Source organism: Leucopleurus acutus (assembly GCF_964270905.1).
Source record: "Leucopleurus acutus genome assembly, chromosome: 8".
In the NCBI taxonomy this organism is placed as follows: Eukaryota; Metazoa; Chordata; class Mammalia; order Artiodactyla; family Delphinidae; genus Leucopleurus; species Leucopleurus acutus.
In genome coordinates, this window is record NC_139151.1 from 109214481 (window position 1) to 109233664 (window position 19184).

The 19184-nt window shown below is 61.0% G+C and overlaps 1 protein-coding gene across 2 annotated transcripts; it reads right to left on the reverse strand.

Moving 5' to 3' along the window:
• Nucleotides 1-141: 141 nt before the first annotated feature.
• EPS8L2 (EPS8 signaling adaptor L2) lies at nucleotides 142-17733 on the reverse strand. Of its 2 annotated transcripts, none has more exons than XM_082845806.1 (21): nucleotides 17615-17733; nucleotides 15102-15194; nucleotides 14909-14964; nucleotides 14045-14109; nucleotides 6926-7087; nucleotides 6365-6514; nucleotides 6196-6275; nucleotides 5950-6092; nucleotides 5791-5867; nucleotides 5496-5622; nucleotides 5215-5303; nucleotides 5040-5114; nucleotides 4680-4828; nucleotides 4429-4561; nucleotides 4202-4314; nucleotides 2766-2871; nucleotides 2026-2139; nucleotides 1688-1757; nucleotides 1382-1562; nucleotides 1137-1269; nucleotides 142-1050 (listed from the first exon to the last, which is right to left on the reverse strand). In XM_082845806.1, the coding sequence occupies exons 2-21, from the start codon at nucleotides 15113-15115 to the stop codon at nucleotides 967-969; spliced, it is 2121 nt and encodes a 706-aa protein (XP_082701932.1). In that variant the 5' UTR covers nucleotides 15116-15194; nucleotides 17615-17733; the 3' UTR covers nucleotides 142-966. The 2 variants fall into 2 exon arrangements, with proteins under 2 accessions (XP_082701932.1, XP_082701931.1); XM_082845805.1 differs by having other exon boundaries at nucleotides 15072-15194.
• Between the last annotated feature and the right edge of the window lie 1451 nt (nucleotides 17734-19184).

Sequence of the window (19184 nt, forward strand, 5' to 3'; positions counted from 1 at the left end):
AGCAGCTCACTGGGAACATCCCCAGCCCCGCCTGGCCACAGCCTGCCTCTGCTCGGGAGCTCTTCCAAAGGCGCAATCCCGGGGGGCTCCAGGAGACAGACAGACAGACACAGGGCTGCTGGGAGGCTTAAGTGCTTTAATGATATGGGTTCTGAGCCGTGGGCATCTTCCTCGCTGGGGTGCGACCTGCAGGGTCCAGGGCTCCGAGCCCCCCCCGCACACAGCACGCCAGGCGAGACTGGCCTGAAACCTGCTCAGACAAAGCTCCTTCCGGCTCTGCGGAGGGCGGAGCGGGCAGGGCTGGGCTGGGGCTGAGGGGCGCCCAAGGCCAGAGCTCGGGTGAGTGGTGTTCAGTCCATCCTTGATCCTCCAGGTGGTGACGGGAGAACGGCATGCCCCCCACCCCAGTGGGGCCGGAGTCCGCCAGCCCACCCAGTTCAGAGCCAAGGGCAGCTGTGTGGCTGGGGTCTGCTGCCCTGGCGGCCTGCAGCCGGCCAGCTGGAGGTATGGGGATGCAGAGGTTGCAGGGGGCCGTGGGGACGGCGGCAGGGCCTGAGTCACCTGCGCTGGGAGAAACCCCTGTGTGGACGGAGGCGGCCAGAGGAAAGTCCCCTGCCCCCTCCCAGGGTGCGTGTGTGGGTTCTGTGGCCTCAGGGAGAGCTGTGGGGAAGGGCAGGGCCGGGCCTGGGGCCGGCACAGCTCTGGCCTCAGCGGGCGGGCGGACGAGGGGCCGGCACCACCTGGTGGCAAGTTTGGCTACGGTGGGCATCGGGGCAGGTGGGGAGTGTGGGCCGGGGCACCGCTGAGCTGGAGGACAGGCCCCACGTGCCACGAGGCGGGCGAGCCGGTCCCCAGCCGGCACGACTCTCCGTCCGAGTCCACGGTCCGAAATACGTACACGTACAAAAATAATACTCCAGCCGCGGAGGCGGGCCCCGCCGCGGGCCGTGCGCCCCGCCGCGGGCCTTAGCTGTCTTCCTCCGCCCGCCTCTGGTTCTTGGAATGGAACTTGCTCATGAGCTCCTCCAGCTCCGACCCACCTTGCTGCTTCTGGGGGAGCCGGGGGACCCGCAGGTCAGTGTCCCGCCAGCCCCCCTTCCCGGGGCGCGCGGGGAGCGAAGGGCGGGGCGGCTCACCTCCAGGACGGCCTTCTGCACGGTGAGCTGGCTGTACACGCGGGCGCCCTCCTCCCCGCACACCTTCCGCAGCTCGTCCTTGTTGAGCGAGAAGAGCTGGGGCCCCGTCAGGATGCCCAGGTTCTCCACGATTCTGGGGGCGGGGGGCAGGGGGCGGGGAGGGGGGCGTGAGGGCGGGGCCCTGGCCGTGGGCGTGGCGGCCGCCGCGCCCGCCCCCTGCCCGCCCCGTGCGCCCCTCGGCTCACCGGGCGCTGAAGGCCTTGGCTTCCAGCCAGGCGCGGACCTCGATGGGGCCGGACTCGTAGGTGAGCGGCAGGTGCACCGGCTGGCTGCGCTCCACGCGGAAGTGCCGCGTCGGCTGCGCCTTGATGTGGCTGATCTTCTTGATGAGCTCGTCGTTGACCTCGTCCATGTGATGCATCAGCTCTGCGGGGCGCCAGGCGGCTCAGGCCTGCCCCGCGCGTACCCGGGGCTCCCCTCCCCACCGCCTCCCCCGCTGGCTCTGGGCCCCCCCACCCCCGCCCGTAGGGTCTGGCGGCCCCATCCCTCACCGCCTTTGTTCCCGGCAAAGCCTGGGGTCAGCTTGTGGGTTGGGCTGGCAGGACCCCAGTATTTCACGCCCTGCAGGGTGAACAAGAGGGGCGGTGGGGGCGCCATTAGGTCAGCTTATCATCCCTCCCGGCACCCCTCCCCGCCCCTCCTCCCCCACCTCCCAGGACCTGCCCAGCCCCCCACCTTCCCAGACTCAGCCCTGAGCCGGGGAGCCCCCGCACCAGCCCCTATAGCCGCGGGGTCCAGGCTCCGGGCCGGTCTTTCTCTGCCCACCCCCCGCCAACCCCCCGCCACCCGGCCTGACCCCGCAGCAGGACGGAGCCGACCTCCGCCTCACCTGCTCCAGGAGGGCGTCCTCCGGCCGGGTCTCGGCGAGGATGTTGCCCGGCACATAGCCTGCCTGGCCACTGCGATTTCGAAGCTTCCACCACTGGTGGTCGCCTTCCAGCACCTGTGGGCGCCGCACCCCCGCATCACCCCTGACCCACAGCGCCCGCTCCGCCCCGGCCCCGCCATAGGCACCAGTGCTGGGTGCTGGGACCGCCCGTGTGAGCCCCTGTTTACCGATGGGCCAGAGAGAGCTCCAGAGTCCCCCCTGAGCCTGCTCCCCCCTCCCCATTCTACACACCCCCTCCATATCCCACCTGGCCTCCCACCCATCCATAGGGGCCACCCCCCTCCCCGTCCCTCCCAGCAGCCTCCTAAGCCTCTAGTGTGGTTGTGGATATAGACCACCCCCCCTCCAGCTGCTCCACTTTCTGTCCCCCAGCGGGTGGCCTGGATTCAGGACACAAAACTCGGAAAGTGCCTTGAGGGGGCTCCCGGGGTGGGCATGAATGACAAGCCCCTGCTGGATTGGGGGATCCCCCACTCGGCACAGGGAGGGCCCACCCCACCCTTCAGCCCGAGCCCAGCCCAGCCCAGGGGCCCTTGGGCTCCCTCCAAGATCCCCAAGACAGGGAGGCCCCTCAGCCAGGCTGTGCTGGGGCAGGTGCCAGGCTGCTGACCCAGAGTGGAGCCCTGGGGTCAGGCAGATCCCACCTCTGGACCACCGCCCGCTCCCCGGCCCCCACTCACCTCCAGGACCTCGTCCTTGAGCACCGACAGCTCGTTCGCGTTGCGGGCTGTGAAGTCGTAGAGGACCTTGACGTACTTGGCCATGGCCGGTGTGGGTTCGTAGCCCCTGTGTGGAATGGGAGGGGCTGAGGCTCAGGGCTGGGCTGGGGTCTCTTCCTGGGCCTGGGGGAGGGCCAGGGGCAGCAGCTTCCCAGGTGAACGGCTGCGTGCTGTTCTGCGGCACAGCGGCTGCGGCTGTCAGCTGGGATGGAAACTGTGACAGCCCCGTTGCGTCTGGGGCCCCCTGCGTGGGGGGGCAGCGGAGGCGGATGGAATGCAAGGGTCTGTGGGCACAGCAAGGCCTGCCCTGCCCTAGCCCCTAGCCCTGGAGGCCTAGGGGTCTCCAGGTCCAGCCCCCCAGGGGATCTAGAGCCAGGCGTGTACCCGAGAAAGGACAGGCCGTCCCTGGAAAGTGGCTGACCATCGGGGGAGGGCCAGATGCTTTCAGAGCCATAGTCCCTCTGGCACTGCAGACACGATGCAGGGCCGCCCGTGGGCTGCAGGGTCCCAGGGTGTCCCAGCTCCTGCACGGAGCAGGCCTGTGCCTGCCACCCATGCTGGGCCATCCCTTCTGGTCAGTCTGGCCCCTGATCACGAGGGCACCGCTCATACAGGTGCAGGGCTCGGGACCCTGGGGAAGTGGGGGCTCTGGGGCTGGGGCAGCCTCTGGGGCCCTGGTGGGGGGCTGTGTCAGGATTGGCCAGGGTGGACTGGTCAGGGGCTGGAGGTAAAAGGATGAAAATGTTTCTTGAAGGTGGCCCTAGGCCAGGGACCAGGGCATCAGGCTGGTGGGGCACAGAGAGGGCCACACTTGTTCAGGACATGGATTCCAGGCTCCTCCCCTCCTGAGACTGAATCCTGGGGTCTGGTGGGTAATGAGCTCCCCAGGCAGGTCCTGGGCCAGGGCTGAGAACAGAAAGTAGGAGGGGAGGGGAGGAAGGATGGGGACTCCCCCAGGCCCTGGGGCTGTAAGACATGGTCTGTGGAAATGTGTGCGGCCAGAGGGAGAGAGGCCGTTCCCACCCAGACCATCGGTCTCCTCCTCCGGCTCTGAGGCTGGGCCTAAATCAGCCCCACCAGGGCAACTGGGATCGTGGAGACCGTTTAAGTTCAGTGGTTTAGTACATTTCTAACCATGATTTTAAAGCATAAACGTGGAGAAACAAAAAGAGATGACGTATTAGGTACGTCATCTAAGCACTTTATGGGTGCTTTCGACATTTTCCCCTCAACTGTACACCACAAAGTTGAAAGGAAACCCGGCTCTAGCGTGGAAAGCAGTATTTTGACCGTCGTGAAAAACGCGTTTGCTGCCACCTGGTGGCAGTGTACCCATAGCAGAGCCTCCGTGATTTGAGGGGTGAGCGTCACACTCCCTCACTTTGAGCAGAGCTTACCTGTGAGCATGTGGGGAGCTGACTTGGGGGAGGACGTCTCCCTGGGGTGTGGGCTCAGATGCGAGGCCATGCTTTGGGGAGTTTCTGAAGGACGTGCGGCTCACTGGAGTTGGCTGTGGGGAAGCGGACACTGGGACTTGGTGTGAAGCAGGGGCTGAGCCAGGAGGGCGGGGTGGTGAGGGCAGTGGGCGGGGGTGGAGTGCAAGTGGGGCTGCAGGCGCTCTGACCTCATCACTGGGGGCTGACGCCAGCCCCTCCACCTCCCAGGGGGCCTCCTGCAGCACGTCCAGTGGTGGCTCCCAGCCGCTCTGGAACTTGGGCACGTAGGGGGGCACCTGCGGCTCCCGAGGCCACTCGGAGCTGGGGTGGGAGGTCCTGGGGTCAGCTGGGCCCACTCACCAGAGCTGGCCCCACCCAGGACCCCCAGCCCGCCCGCCGAGAGACCCATCCTGGTGTGCGCCCCATGCCACCACCCTACCGGGGTCGTGTCCAGGTCTCCCCCAGGGACTCCCACAGCGCCATCTCCTTGGGGACCAGGTGGCCGCGCAGGAAGCCCACAGTGTCTCGGGAGAGCAGGGGGCTGTAGACGGAGCGAGCAATGTCTGGGCCACCACAGGTGCTGACGATCTGGGGCACAGCGGGGCGTCAGAGGCCCCCCCCCCACCCTGCGCCTGCCTGCAACACCACTGGCCTGCCCACTGCGCCCCCCACTCCGAGTGCAGACGCCGGCCCCAGCCCACTGCCCAAGGTGGGCACTTGCTTCCCCCCAAGTCAGGGGCAAGCCCCCCAGGCCCCCGCTCCCTCGCCCCAGCCCCTGCCTCCCCCCAGCCCCAGGCACCAGATCCAGAGGCCCGAAGAGGAAGTGCACCAGCTCGGCTGCGCTAGGATTCTGGATGTGCTTCTGCAGCTTGGCCTGTGGGCAGGGAGCAGGCCGACCTGTGGGGTGGCACCAGGGACAAGGCACCCCACCCACAACATCAGCTCGGAGGGATGGGGTGGGCCGCTGTACTCACGAGCAGGTTGATGGCCAGCTTGGTCTTCCGGAAACAGTCAACAAACTCAGCCTCGGAGGGGGGCCGTGCTCGCAGCGTGAGGACGCCCTCTGGACAGGGGGTTGGGGGGTGAGCCTGGCCGGCCCGTCGCTGCCCCGGCGGGTCTGGCCTCAGTCTAGTGTTCCCCACCCGCTGAGACTGGGCCTTGCTCCACTCAGTGGCCACTGGGCTCCCCACCTCCACTCCTGTGTCCACCCCGATGCCCCTCCCCTGTCCGGTGCCCCCCACCCCCTGCCCCGCACCTGCCGGCCCCTTCTTCCCCTTCTTCTTCCCCTTCTTGCGCTGGTTCAGCTGCTTGAAAGCCTCAGCAGCCTTCTGCAGCCGAGCCACGAACCACTCGATGTCATCCAGGGCGCAGTTGAGGATTTGCTGGGGTCAGAGCAGGGGCAGGGGTCAGCCTCCGGAGCCCCACCCGCTGCAGGGACACCCCCACCCGCTGCCTCTTGGCCCCTGGCCTGGGGGAGGGGGTGGGTGCTGGCTGGGGGTTGGCCCCAGGAGCCCGGAGTGGGTGGGAGGTCCTGCCGGCCCGAGACCCACCGTCTCCTTCTCGATCTTCTGAGCCAGCACGGCCCTCGGTTCCTCGTCCTGCGCCTGCGACTCCCAAGTGCGAAAGCCTGTTCGGGAGCAGAGCGGCTGCTGACTGAGCCCCCCCACCCCAACCCTGCTGCCGCCCCCAGCCCATCCTCCTCGGCCCACCTGGGTCTCTGAGCGGCATGGGCAGGTCCACTCGGTTCTTGGTGGAGGGCGAGTCCCTCCCGTAGCGCTGGAAGGGGATGGGGGCTGGGCCCTGGGCCGGGGGCAGGACGGACTGCCGCTGCCGGATCTTCTCCTGGTGGCCCCTGAAGTGGGACGAAGGGCCGCTGAGCCTGGCCGCAGCCCCAGCCCCAGGCCCGGCCCCGCCCCTCGCCCCTCCTCCCCCCGCCCCTCCTCCCCCCCCCCTACTTGAGGGTCTGTGGCCGCATCTTCTTCCCCAGGCGGCAGTCGGCCAGCGCGCTCTCGATGTCCTCGTGCACCAGCTCCGCCTGGGGGGACGGGGCATCAGGCTGGCTCTCCGGAGGGATCTGGGCTCCCCGCCCCGCGCCTATCCCGCCCCCCACTGCCCGGCCCTCACCTCCACCTCGTCGCAGTGGAAGAAGTGGACGTCGGGCTTGCTCTGGTCTGAGTCCTGGCACACAAGCAGAAGCACCGATGGGTAGCGTAGCTGGTTCAGCACCGTCTGGCTGTGCCGCACGGTCGGCAGCGGGAAGTTCTCCAGCTCCTCCTGGGGGACAGGCGGCTGGGACCAGGCTCGCCATGGTGCATGGCGAGAGTCCCAGACACGGAGGAGGGCTCACGGCCATGGGCACGGGGAAGACCCGAGGAGCGGATGCCGGGGAAACGGGCTGACTGTGGGCGTGGCCTGTGGCGTTCACGCCACGGATATGGCACGGAAAAGGAACGTGCCCTGGACATGGACACGGACCCCACGGGGCAACGTGCACACAACGGGCCCCGCCTCGGTACAGCCGGTGGAGAAGCTCTGCGAGGTGGACGTGTCCCTGTGTGACGTGGCTCCCCTGTACTCTCGGCCCTCGGCCTGCTCCCTCTCCCACAGAGGCCCAGTGTGTCTGGGTCACTGCCTGTGCCTGCCTTGCAGAATGGGCGAACGCCCTCCCTCCTGCTGCCACCATACCTGGGATTCGATGTCCAGCAGCCGCAGCGACTGGTCGTTGACCTGCAGCAGCATCTCCTGTGTCCAGATCTTCTCCTTGGAGCTCAGCTGCACCAGCTTCCGGATGGCATCTTCCACGGACACAATGGCCTCACTCTTGTCCATGATGAACGTGGCCAAGTGCTGGGTGGGCAGGCAGGGGGTCACTCTGGGTGGAGCCCTCTTGGTGCCAAGAACCAGGGCCAAGGGGCTGTGCCCTGGGGCTCTGAGGGGCTAGGGCCAACCTTGGGGGTCTGAGGGGCTACAGCCAACCTTGGGGGTCTGAGGGGCTACAGCCAACCCTGGGAGATCCGAGGGGTCATAGTCAACCCTGGGGGTCTGATGGGGCCACAGCCAGCCCTGGGGGGTCCGAGGGGGCCACAGTCAACCCTGGGGGTCTGAGGGGCTACAGCCAACCCTGGGGGTCTGAGGGGTCATAGTCAACCCTGGGGGTCTGAGGGGCTCACAACTAACCCTGGGGGTCTGAGGGGAACATCCCTGCCCTGGGGGTCTGAAGAGACAAAGCCCCACCTTGGGGGTCCTCTGCTCTCCTTGGGGGATGTCTGTGGGGGCCATGGACGTGCCCTGGCAACCCCCTTGGCAGCCCTACACACACAGCCCCCAGCCCACCCACATCTGCCACTGGGCTCCGGGAGCAGGCTCCCTGCCCCTCCAGCAGCCCTGGTGCAGGCTCACGACAGGGCCCTGGCACATGCCACCTCTGCCCGAGCCCCGTCTCCCCCAGCCCGCTCTTCCTTCCAGACTGTGCGCGGACACTACCTTCCTGCCTGCCTGGCCACGGGCTCACCGTCAGCACGCCCCTGACCTGCCCTCGTGTTTATCATCATCCGACTCTATGCTGGACACGACATGCTTCTTCGTTTGCTTTCTGTCTGCTGCCTCCCCGGCGCCTGTGACAGTGCTGGGCCCCCAGCAGGCCCCCAGTGAATGTGATGGGAATGAACGAGCAGCCCATGGGGACCCCTGGCCCGCCCCGCTCCTCTCTCTCCAAGGCTGGCTCAGGCCCCTCCTCCTTCCAGGATCCCCCATGTGTCCTCGCTGACCTTTGCTGAATTCAGTAGACAATGCTGGGGCAGCTGGGTGAATACTCACAGAAACTCCAGGCAGTTAAGGCTTAACCACAGAACATGGAAGCATGAAAGTGCTAGTAGGAAATACTAGGTAACTTCTGATAACCTCAGGAAGGCCTTCTTCACTGGGGGACTTTGCTAAGCAAGGAAGAAAATCCAGATGCTCAGAAGACAAGGCCGGGACTTCCCTGGTGGTCCAGTGGTTATAACTCTGAGCTTCAACTGCAGAGGCGTGGGTTCGATCCCTGGTTAGGAAACTAGGATCCCACATGCCACGCGGTGGGGCCACGAAAAAAAAAAAAGGTAATAAAAATACAAGACCAATAAATTTGACTTAATAAAAAAAAAAATTTCGGCCTGAGAAAAAGTACCACATACAAAGTATATAAAAAAAACCCCACAGATATAATAATAGATATAATGGAGGTGATGTAGGCTAATTTTCTTGATACAGGAAAAGGCCAACATGCATTACAATGACAGTTCTTATTTTGTTAAAAGCCCTATTTTGTTTAATAATTAAGGATACCAACGATAAATGAAAAAAGAATGAAAGAATATGTAAATAAGTAAAAGATTAACAGCTCAATAGAAAAATTGACAAAAGGTATGAACACAGAGTCTGTAGGAAAATAAATATAAGTAACCTTTTAATATAGAAAATTATACACAGGGGAATTTCCTGGTGGTCCAGGGGTTAGGACTCTGCGCTTTCATTGCTGAGGGCCCGGGTTCAATCCCTGGTTGGGGAACTAAGATCCCACAGGCTGCACGGTGCGGCCAAAAGTATATATATATATACACACACGTATATATGCAGACTCATTCAATACAAGAATTGCAAATTGAAGCTGGAGACTATGACTTTCGGAATGAGTTTTCGCTTATTCTGTTGCCCAGCACTATCAAGCCCTTGTGGGTTACATTGGCTGGTTAAGACGTGAAGAAGGAGGAACCCTTGCTCCACACTCGCCTGGCTGCTCTGGGGAGGAGTTGATGACACTGGACCAGCCCACATGCTTCCCTCTTACAATATCAAGGCAACCTGCACACGTGCAGAATGTGGCACGGGTACAAGGCTGCTCCCTGCACAACTCTTGGAGGCCAACCTACATGTCCATGGGCAGGTTAGAAAGACACCGGGCAGGGGAATTCCCTGGTGGTCCAGTGGATAAGACTCTGCGCTCCCAATGCAGGGGACCCGGGTTCGATCCCTGTTTGGGGCACTAGATCCCACATGCACGCTGCAACTAAGAGTTAGCATGCCGCAACCATGAGCCTGCATGCTGCAACTAAAAGATCCCACATGCCGCAACGAAGATCCCACATGCTGCAGCTAAGACCTGGTGCAGCCAAAATAAATAAGTAAATAAATAAATATTAAAAAAAAAAAGAGGGACTTCCCTGGTGGTCCAGTGGTTGAGAATCTGCCTTCCAATGCAGGGCACGTGGGTTCCATCCCTGGTCGGGGAACTAAGATCCCACATGCCGCAGGCAACTAAGCCCACGTGCTCTAGAGTCTGCACGCCACATCAAGAGAGAAGCCTGTGTGCAGCAACTAAGGTCCAACGCGGTCATAAACATATAAACAAATAAATAAATATTTTTTAAAAGAAAAGAAAAGAAAGAGAGTGGGCAGAAACGTGCAATGACTATCAGGCAGCTGGTCTGTCTGCATGAGGCGCATCGTCAGCAAAATACTGCACAGCCAAACCATCCCACCCATGCTGCCCGTGCGTTCCAAATGACTGAAAACATACAGAGCGCATTCTCTGCCCAGAATGGGATTCAATTAGAAATCCATAACAGAATGATAACTACAAATCCCTATTAATGGGAAATTAAGCAACACACTTCTAAATAAATCATGGGTCCATATTTGTAGACGTTAAACAGCACACTTTTCAACAACAAATGAGTGAAAGAGGAAATCACAGGGGAAATAAGAAAATATCTAGAGACAAATGAAAATAGAAACACAACATATCAAAACTTATGGGATGCAGCAAAAGCAACACTAAGGGGAAATTTATACCTATAAATGCTTACATGGTTAAATGCTTAAAAAGAAGAGAAGTCTAAACAACCCATGGGTCAAAGAAGTTACAAGAAAATTTAGAAAATGTTCTGAGTCGCAGCAACATGGGTGGACCTAGAGATGATCATACTAAGTGAAGGAAGTCAGGGGCTTCCCTGGTGGCGCAGTGGTTAAGGATCTGCTTGCCAATGCAGGGGACATGGGTTCGAGCCCTGGTCTGGGAAGATCTCACATGCCGCGGAGCAACTAAGCCCGTGCGCTGCAGCTACTGAGCCTGCGTGCCACAGCTGCCGAAGCCCATGAGCCTAGACCCTGCGTTCCACAACAAGAGGAGCCACCGCAATGAGAAGCCCGCGCACCGCAACGAAGAGTAGCCCCCGCTCACCGCAACTAGAGAAAGCCCGCGCGCAGCGACGAAGACCCAACGCAGCCAAAAATAAGTAAATAAATAAATAAATTTATTAAAAAAAATAAATAAGTGAAGTAAGTCAGACAGAGAAAGACAAATATCATAGGTTATCACTCATATGTGGAATCTAATTTAAAAAAAATGATACAAATGAACTTACTTACACAACAGAAACAGACTCACAGATTTCGAAAAAAAACTTATGGTTACCAAAGGGGAAAGGTGGGGAAGGGATAAAGTAGGAGGTTGGGATTAACGTACACACACTACTATATACAAAATAGATAACCAACAAGGACCCACTGTGTAGCATAGGGAATTATATTCAATATCTTGTAATAACTTATAATGGAAAAGAATCTGAAAAAGAAGGAATACATGTATATGTATAATTGAATCACTTTGCTGTACATCTGAAACTAACACAACATTATAAATCAACTATACTCCAATAAAATAAAATTTTAAAAAAGAAAATATTCTGAGCTGAACAATAATAAAAACAAGCACATCAAAACTTCTGGAAGAAAAAAAAAAAACTTGTGGAAGAAGATAGCTACAGCAGTACTAAGAGGGGCTTTATAGCTTTAAATGAATGGCAGAGAAGAAGAAAGACTTGATATCAATGGTCTGGGCATTCCTCTTCAGAAGCTAGAAAATGACAATCAAATGAAGCCCAGAGTAAGTGAAAAGAAGGAAACTAAGAGCAGAAACCAATGAACTAGTAAAATACACAAACAACAGAGAAAAATCAACAGAGCCCACGGTTGGTTCTGAAAAGACTGATGAAATTGATAAACACTTAGCAAGACTGACCAAGAAAAAAATAGAGAAAACACAAATGATCAATAACCAGAAGGAGCGAGGGGACATCACTACAGATCATACGGGCATAAAAGTGAGTTTATAATAAAAGAAAACTTCCCCCAAAGGAAGCCCTGTATTCAGGGCCTCACAGGTGGATCCTAACAAATACTTAAGAGGGAAATCACAGCAACTTTCCATAAACTCTCTCTGAAGAGACTAGAGGAGCAGGAACATTTCTCCACTCATTGTATAAGGCCAGCAGAACTCTGATACCCAAACCTGCCAAGGGCACTGCAGGAAAAGAAAATTGTAGACCAATGTTCTAATAAATATTAATGCAAAAAAATCCTTAATGGGCTTCTCTGGTGGCGCAGTGGTTGAGAGTCCGCCTGCCGATGCAGGGGACACGGGTTCGTGCCCCGGTCTGGGAAGATCCCACATGCCGCGGAGCAGCTGGGCCCGTGAGCCACGGCCGCTGAGCCTGCACGTCCGGAGCCTGTGCTCCACAACGGGAGAGGCCACAGCAGTGAGAGGCCTGCGTACCGCAAAAAAAAAAAAAACCTTAACAAAATAGTAGCAAATTAGTCTTGTCAAGTCAATACATGAAAAGGATAATAAACCATTAGTAAATGAAGTTTATCCTAGAAATGCAAGGTTGGTTCAACATTTTAAAAAATCAGCATGATTCATTACATTAACTATAGTAAATACATTTCAATTGAGAAAGCATTTGATAAAATTCAACAACTTTCATGATAAAAGTTCTCAGCAAACAAAGAATGGAAAGGAACTTCCCCATTCTAGTAAAGGGTATCTACAAAAACATACAGCTTATAAAACGGGGAATTCTGAATACTCTCTTCTAAGATTGGACACAGGCAAGGATGTCCACTATCATTACTTTTATTGAGCACTGTCCTGGTAGTTCTAGCCAGGGCAATAAAGCAAGGAAAACAAAGTGGCTAAAATTAAGAAATTAAGTACTGTATTTTCAGACAAAATGATTGCGTACATAAAAAAATCCAATGAATCTATAAGCAATTCCTGAAACAAGTAAATGAATTCAGCAAGGTCTCAGGATACTCAATCACTACACAAAAATTCAATCGTATAAAACAAATGCTGAGACATCCCTGGCGGCGCAGTGGTTAAGAATCCACTTGCCGATGCAGGGGACACGAGTTCAAGCCCTGGTCCGGGAAGATCCCACATGCCACGGAGCAACTAAGCCCTTGCCCCACAACTACTGAGCCAGTGCGCCACAACTATTGAAGCCCACACGCCTAGAGCCCGTGCTCCGCAACAAGAGAAGCCACCGCAATGAGAAGCCCGTGCACCGCAACGAAGACCCAACGCAGCCATATAAATAAATAAATAAATAAATAAATAAATAAACAAACCCACAAGGCTTCGGTGCCCCCCCTCCCATTGCCACCACCTCTCACCCTCCCTCTTGGCCTTAGCTTCATCATCCGGGAGGGGTGAGCAAACCTGCCCACATCCCCAGCCTTGCTGGCTGCTGGGCAGGCAGGAGAGGTGGCCCCAGCCTGGGGTCCTTCCACAGGCTAGCCTGGACCAAAGTCTAGGAGAAGGGCTGGGAGGCCCCGCTGGCACAGGTGGCTCCTCACCAAGGAGGGCAAAGTCCTTCCCACAGAGAGGTGGCAGAGCGGCCCTTGGACGCTGAGCCTGCAGCAGTCATGAGCTGACCACACAAGATGGCCCCTGCCTGCCCAGGCTGGCAGCGAGGGCTGATCGGCAACACAGCCCAATGCAAGAGCCCTAGGGACTCCCATGCCTCATTGCACCCACTGTATAGAGGAGAAGACTGAGGCTCAGAAAGCAGTGACTCACCTGGCTTCTGTGGGCATGGAGGGTTCTAAGGGGAGGGACGTTCTTATCTTCCTGGTCCAGGCCCCCCACCTTCCTGATCCAGGCCCCCCACCTTCCTGGTCCAGGGCTCCTCACCTTCCTGGTCCAGGCCCCCCACCTTCCTGGTCCAGGCCTCCCACCTTCCTGGTCCAGGCCCCCCACCTTCCTGGTCCAGGCCTCCCACCTTCCTGGTCCAGGGCTCCCCACCTTCCTGGTCCAGGGCTCCCTGCTTCCTGGTCCAGGGCTCCTCACCTTCCTGGTCCAGGTTCCCCACCTTCCTGGTCCAGGCCCCCCACCTTCCTGATCCTGGGTCCCCCTGCCTCCTCCCACTTCAGCCATTCCCAGCCCTGCTGTCCTGCAGGTTTGGACGATGACCAGGAACCAGGAACTTGGCCGGCTGCCACGAGCAGGAAGGTCATTTTAAAAACGTATTTCCTGAGTTCTAAGTGTGAATTAAAAGTGACCTAGGAGCGAAGGCCTCGGAGCTGGCGGCTCCTCTAGAGTGCAGCTACCCATCTCGACTGTCCAGGCTGAGTGGGATTAGCCGTCGAGGACGCCCCTGCAGGAGCTCAGAAACTCCTCCCTCCTAGTCTGGCTCCCTGTTGTGAGGCCAGGAGGACAGTTTCCCTCCCACTGGGGTTTCCAGGGGCACCCAGAGCTGTCCTTGCCTTCCTGTGTTGCCCCTGGCATCCCTCTCCCTGATGTAGCCCCAGGGTTCCTGTGCCCCTCAGACCGGGAGCTCCCCAGGACTGGAGGGAGGCTCTGGGGGTGAGCCCAGTACAGGCTGCCTGCTGTGGGACCACTTCTCCCCCGGCCTCAGTTTCCCCACAGGCCCGGGGACCCCAGAGCACAGAGGACAGGAGTGCCCCGTGGGGTGAGGGGCTCACCTGGACGTGGTACTGGGAGGTCTCGTGCATGATGACATTGGAGTTGGAGTACTTCTTCCTCTGCTCTGAATAAGGAGACACGGTCACTCACCCCTGACGGCGGGACCCCAGATGGGGCCGCAGGGAGGGCAGAGTGCAGGGGAGGAGGGCTGCTCTGTGGGCCCTCTGTGGCCTCCAGGAAGGACACAGGGCACAGAATGGAGGGATGGCCCCTCCTGGCAGAACATGGAGCTCCCTCGGGCCCCAGGAGGGACCCCCAGCTCAGAGTGGTGACGGCACAACTGTGTCTGGGGTCTGTCCTGGAGCGGATGCAGGAGGCTCAGCCTCCTTTCCTGGAGGCCCCCTGCCCACCTTCCTGGGGAGGGGTCTGGTCCAGGGCTTCCCCCAACTCCAAGAGCTCCCAGCTCCCATCTCCCTGCCTCTCCCTGTCCCTCCCTGGGGGTCCTTGCTTTCCAGAGGTGGCACTGCATGGCTGGGGGAGGGTCAGAACTGGGGGAGGTGGGGGCCAGCCAGGCCCCGCCCTCCCAGAGCAGACACCTGGCAGTCAGTCCAGCAGGAGCCCCCGCCCCTGGAGGATCGGGTGGCGGAGAAGAGCACAGAGAATCAATATTGATGCTCCCTGAATTATTAGTAAGGCCTCTCCCCTTACTGGCTCACTGTGGGGAGGGCTATTCAGTGGCCAGAGTTTGGGGGAGGGACCTGAGCACCTGCTGGTTGACTAGGGTCCTGGGGCCTTCTCTGGGTGCCCAGGGCTGACCTGCGTCTCCCCGGGTGGGGGCCTGGCACAGCCCTGGGGAAGGGAGTGGGCGAGACCCTCCCAGCCGAGCTGGCCCCCAAGGCCTCTTGTCCTCAAACCTCACTCACCAAACAGGTCCTTGGCACTCATCTTGGCCACACCGTCAGACCGGCCCAGGCTGCCACTGCAGGGGAGGGGCTGGTGAGGGTGGGGCCCATGCCGCACCCCTCCCTGGGGACTACGGGTGGGTAGCGGGTGGTGGGGGCCTAGTGGGTGGGGGTGGGGGCTCACTTGGCAGCACCCGGGCAACAGCTCACGGACCCTGATTGGCTCATGGCGTCCTCGACGGTGGCTGGCGGTGAGAGGGCAGACCTCAGAGTGGCCTGAGTCCAGGGCTTAGTGCCTGGCCCACACCTGAGTGCACAGGGGAGCCAAGCTGACACCTTATCGTGACCTGGCCGGGGCCTTGCTACCCCAGCACAGGGTCTGGGTCCCCTCCCCATCCCTCCCTGGATCCAGGGCCTGGAGCCCCGATGGCCTGGCCAGATTCCCCAGGGTGCCTGGGCAGGCAGTCCTCAGGAAGCAGAGCCCTGCCTTCCGGACACACCAGGACCACCCCTGCTCCACAACCCAGCTGGTGTTCACTGCAGCCCCATCCCTCCTTGGACCCTCGGTCCTCTACAGGGACCCCCAGGACGTGCCAGCAGAGGGGTCCCACCCCCAGAGGCTGTCTGGAGTGGGGCTGCGAGGAAGATGTCCTGGAGGCTCTGAAGCGGGGTTGGGGGAAGAGGCACCTTGCAAGCAGAAGGAACAGCATGTTTAAAGGCCCTGAGGCAGGTGGGAGCCAGACAAGGGAGAAAGGCAGCAAAAGATGAGGCTGGAGCCCAGGGCGAAGGGTAGGGGGCCCGGGGACCCAGAGCCCAGAGTGAAGCGCAGACAGAGCCCACCCTCTGAGGGGTGAGCAGAGCCTGGTGCCCCTGGGCCAGGCTGACATGTCCTGTGGGATTCTGTGCTCTGTGGGGACCTCTGGGTCCACACTGTGCCGCATCAGATGTCACCAGTGATGCCATCCATCTGCGGCTTCAGTGTTTAGGGGGCTGCAGGGTTGGGTCGCAAGCCAGGGGTGCTGGTATCCAGGGCAGGTAGTACCTGGTACCTGGTAGCTTGTACCAGTGCCTGGTAGCTTGACCAGGTACTACCTACAGGGAAGGCTCCCAGGAGGTGTGAGGGACCCGGGGGCTTCAGGCTACCCCCTCCCACATGCCACCGAGGGTCCCGGCTTGGCCAGATTCCTCTGTCCATCTGTCCGTGGAGAATGTCCGGAATGCTCATGACCTCAGTAGGTGAGCCCGAGTGTTTGCTTAATGGGATTCCTGGCGGGCTGAGCCGAGGGTGCTGGGCACGTGTGTCCAGATACACACACACACCTGGGCGAAACCGCGGCCTGTGAGCACACAGACACCTAGGTCGTGACATTCGGCCTCCCCTAGGGGGCGGGGTGGGGGGCCTCAGGGCCAGCCAGGGAGGTGGGTCCAGGCATCTGGGTTGGGGAGCAGCTGGGGGAGAGGCCACTTACAGGCCGGCTCCAGCGGGGAGTAAGGGGCTTCTTCAGCTGACTGGGGTGGGGATGACACTAGCCCTGAGGGCCCCAGGGCCCAGGCTGCACTTTGGTTTCACTGTGGTCATTTTCCGGGTGCAAAGGAAGGCCGAGTATGGTGCCTGGTCAGGCAGGGGAGGGGGAGGAGGCCCAGCAGGGCAGGGAGGGCAGAGGGACCAGCTCCAAGTTCAAATTCCAGCTCGCAGCTGACCGACCTTGGGGAGGAGTCAGCTTAAGGCCCAGGGAGCCAGGTGGGGCCCGGGATGGGGGAGACCCTGGGGCTCTGGCTGTGCCCAGGTCTGGGCCCTGCAGGTTGGGGGAGGGAAACGCCTGGGACGCTGTAGGTGGGGAGCAGGGCGCCGAGCTTGCACTTGGGAGGCAGAGGCAGGCGGAGAGCTGGGCGGCGCTGGACCCCTGACTGCACTGGGCAGGGCCAGGAGAGGCCCCGCCACAGGCCGTGGGGGAGGTGCGGGAGCAGAGGCGGCGCCAGCTGGGCTGGGCCTCCCAGCGCAGCTGGGGCTGACCACATCTGGGTGGGGCACAGGGGGTCGGTGGCGCACTTCAGAAGCACCAGGATCCCTGCTCACCCGCCTCCCCTGCCACCGGGACACCTGAGGCACATGGGCTGCCCCAGGCCAGCCCAGCCCAGGTTGGAGGCACACAGGCCCCGGCAGCTCGGCCCCCAGCCTCCTCCCTGAAACTCCCACACCCCAACCTTAACCGAGAGCCTGACCCCGGCCCGATGCTTCCCTGGCCCTGCGTTTCAGCCTGCCTCTGACCCACAGGAAGCCGGCTAGCACGTCAGAGGAGCCCCCAGCCTGCGCCGGCAACAGTGGTGCAGATCCTTTGAGGGGCAGGGGTTGACCTCCTCAACACCGCTTCACTGGAGGAGGGGGTTCCCGCCACCGAGCCCCAGGGCTGGGAGGCGGCCGGCTGACTCAGAAGCCACTGGCTTACAAACATCCCCAGCGCACGGCGCCGCCCCAGGACCGGACGGGGCGGGCCAGGCCGCAGGAACCCGGCTGCGACCACCAGCCCAGGGAAAGCCCGCGGGCCCGGCGCGGCCCCTCGCGCCCGATGCCCCATGCGCCCCGGCCCGGCCTGCAGACCCAGGCCAGGGCCCCGCGTCGCGCTGCCACCTGGGGAAACTGAGGCCCGGGCAGCCCGCCCTCCGTGCGCTCGGCTCCCCTGTGGCTCCAGGGCCGAAGCGGGTGCGGGCGCTAGGCGGGGCACTCACCTGCTCCTCTCGCGGCCCCGCGCCTGGCCGCCCACTGGTCCCTTAGTCCGCGCGTCCGTCCGCCCGTCTGTCGGAGCCTGGTTCCAGAGGAGAGAGGGACGCGCGGAGGAGCCGGGGCGGGGCGCGGGGAGGAACCTGAGCGGCAGGTTAGAGTCACCGTGCGCGGGCGGGCACTGGGCAGGGGCGGAGGTGGGACGTGGATGCCCCGCCCACCCCGCCCCCGCTCCAGACCCCGCCCCCACCGCGGCTCCCCGCGGACGGTCCCCACAGCCACCCGGGTCCCTCTGCGCAAACCCCACCCCTAAAGCGGGGGCGCTGGTGGACGGGTGGGCGGGGCCTGGAGTCCATCCCTCGCTGGGGTGCTCTGGGCGACAGCGCGCCCCGACGCTGCTCTGAGATCTACCCGGGGCAAGCCCAGCTGCCTGCACCCCAGAGGAGTGGCGTGGAGTCCTGGGGAGGTCAGACCTGCCCCTGCCAGGTGCCCCCAGTCTCAGGTGCCCCAGGACCCGGGGCCGAGTCCCATCCTCTTCCACTGGGGCCCCTCTGGTCTGGAGGGAGCGCTAGGGCCAGGCTTTAGTCTGAGTGAGTCTCAAAGGTAGGACCATGGGCCAGAGGTCCTGCAGTCCAGCTCCCTGAGCTTGCCAGGTCGGGGGCGGGGATACCTCCTCCACGATCTAGGAACTCCTGAAGTCTCTTTCCTTGTGTCGCCCAGCCCAGTGTGGGCACCCCCTGAGGAGCGGGGTTATCCCACGGCCGGGGAGGGGGGCGTCGGGACGCCTGTGGCCTATGCTGTCCTTGAGTGCCAGGGCAGCGTTGGTGTGAGGGTGCTCCGGGCAGTGACCCCCGCTTTAGGCCAGGCCCCAAGCTCTGCCCGCCGTTCTGTCTTTCCTCCTGCTGAACTGACCCCCAGGATGGCCGTGCCCACCAAGCTGGGTAAGGAGGGCAGGCCAGGTGGTGGTGGGCACCCCCAGGCACCCCAAGGCTCCCGCTGTTGTCCTGGGGTGGGGGGAGCAGGAAAGGTGTGCCAGGACGTGGTCCTAGAAGGCCGCGCAGCTGGTGTTTGCCAGGAGCCCCAGCTAAGGAGACACAGTGTCCTGGAAGGCCAGCGGCATTGTCCCTCCCCATATCGCCAGGGCCTTCCTGCCTGTCTGGGGTGTTACTGGTGAGCTCGCACAGGGGTACAGGGAGTGGCCTTCGTCCTCCAGCCCCGCCCTGCCGCAGAGCCCTGGCAAGGCCTGGCTTCCTGGTTCCGTCTCCCCTCTGCTGACGACGTCCCCACAGGGGACGGCACGCCAGCCCTTCCAGGAGTCTGAGCCTGAAAGGGCAAAATGTGGGAGACACGCAGGGAGGGGAGCAGCTGAGGTGGGAGTTCTCTGCTTCTGAAATCAACGTGATTGGGAGCATTGATGCCCTCAAGAATACAGTTGGGGGCCTCGAGTCCCAGGCTGCTCGGTGGCCACCTTGGGTGTGGTATGCCCCGTGGCCAAAGCAATGGGGATGCCAAGGGCCTGGCCCAGACTCTCGGGCAGGCTGTGAACCGGGAGGACAACAGGCATCTTGCTGCCTGGGT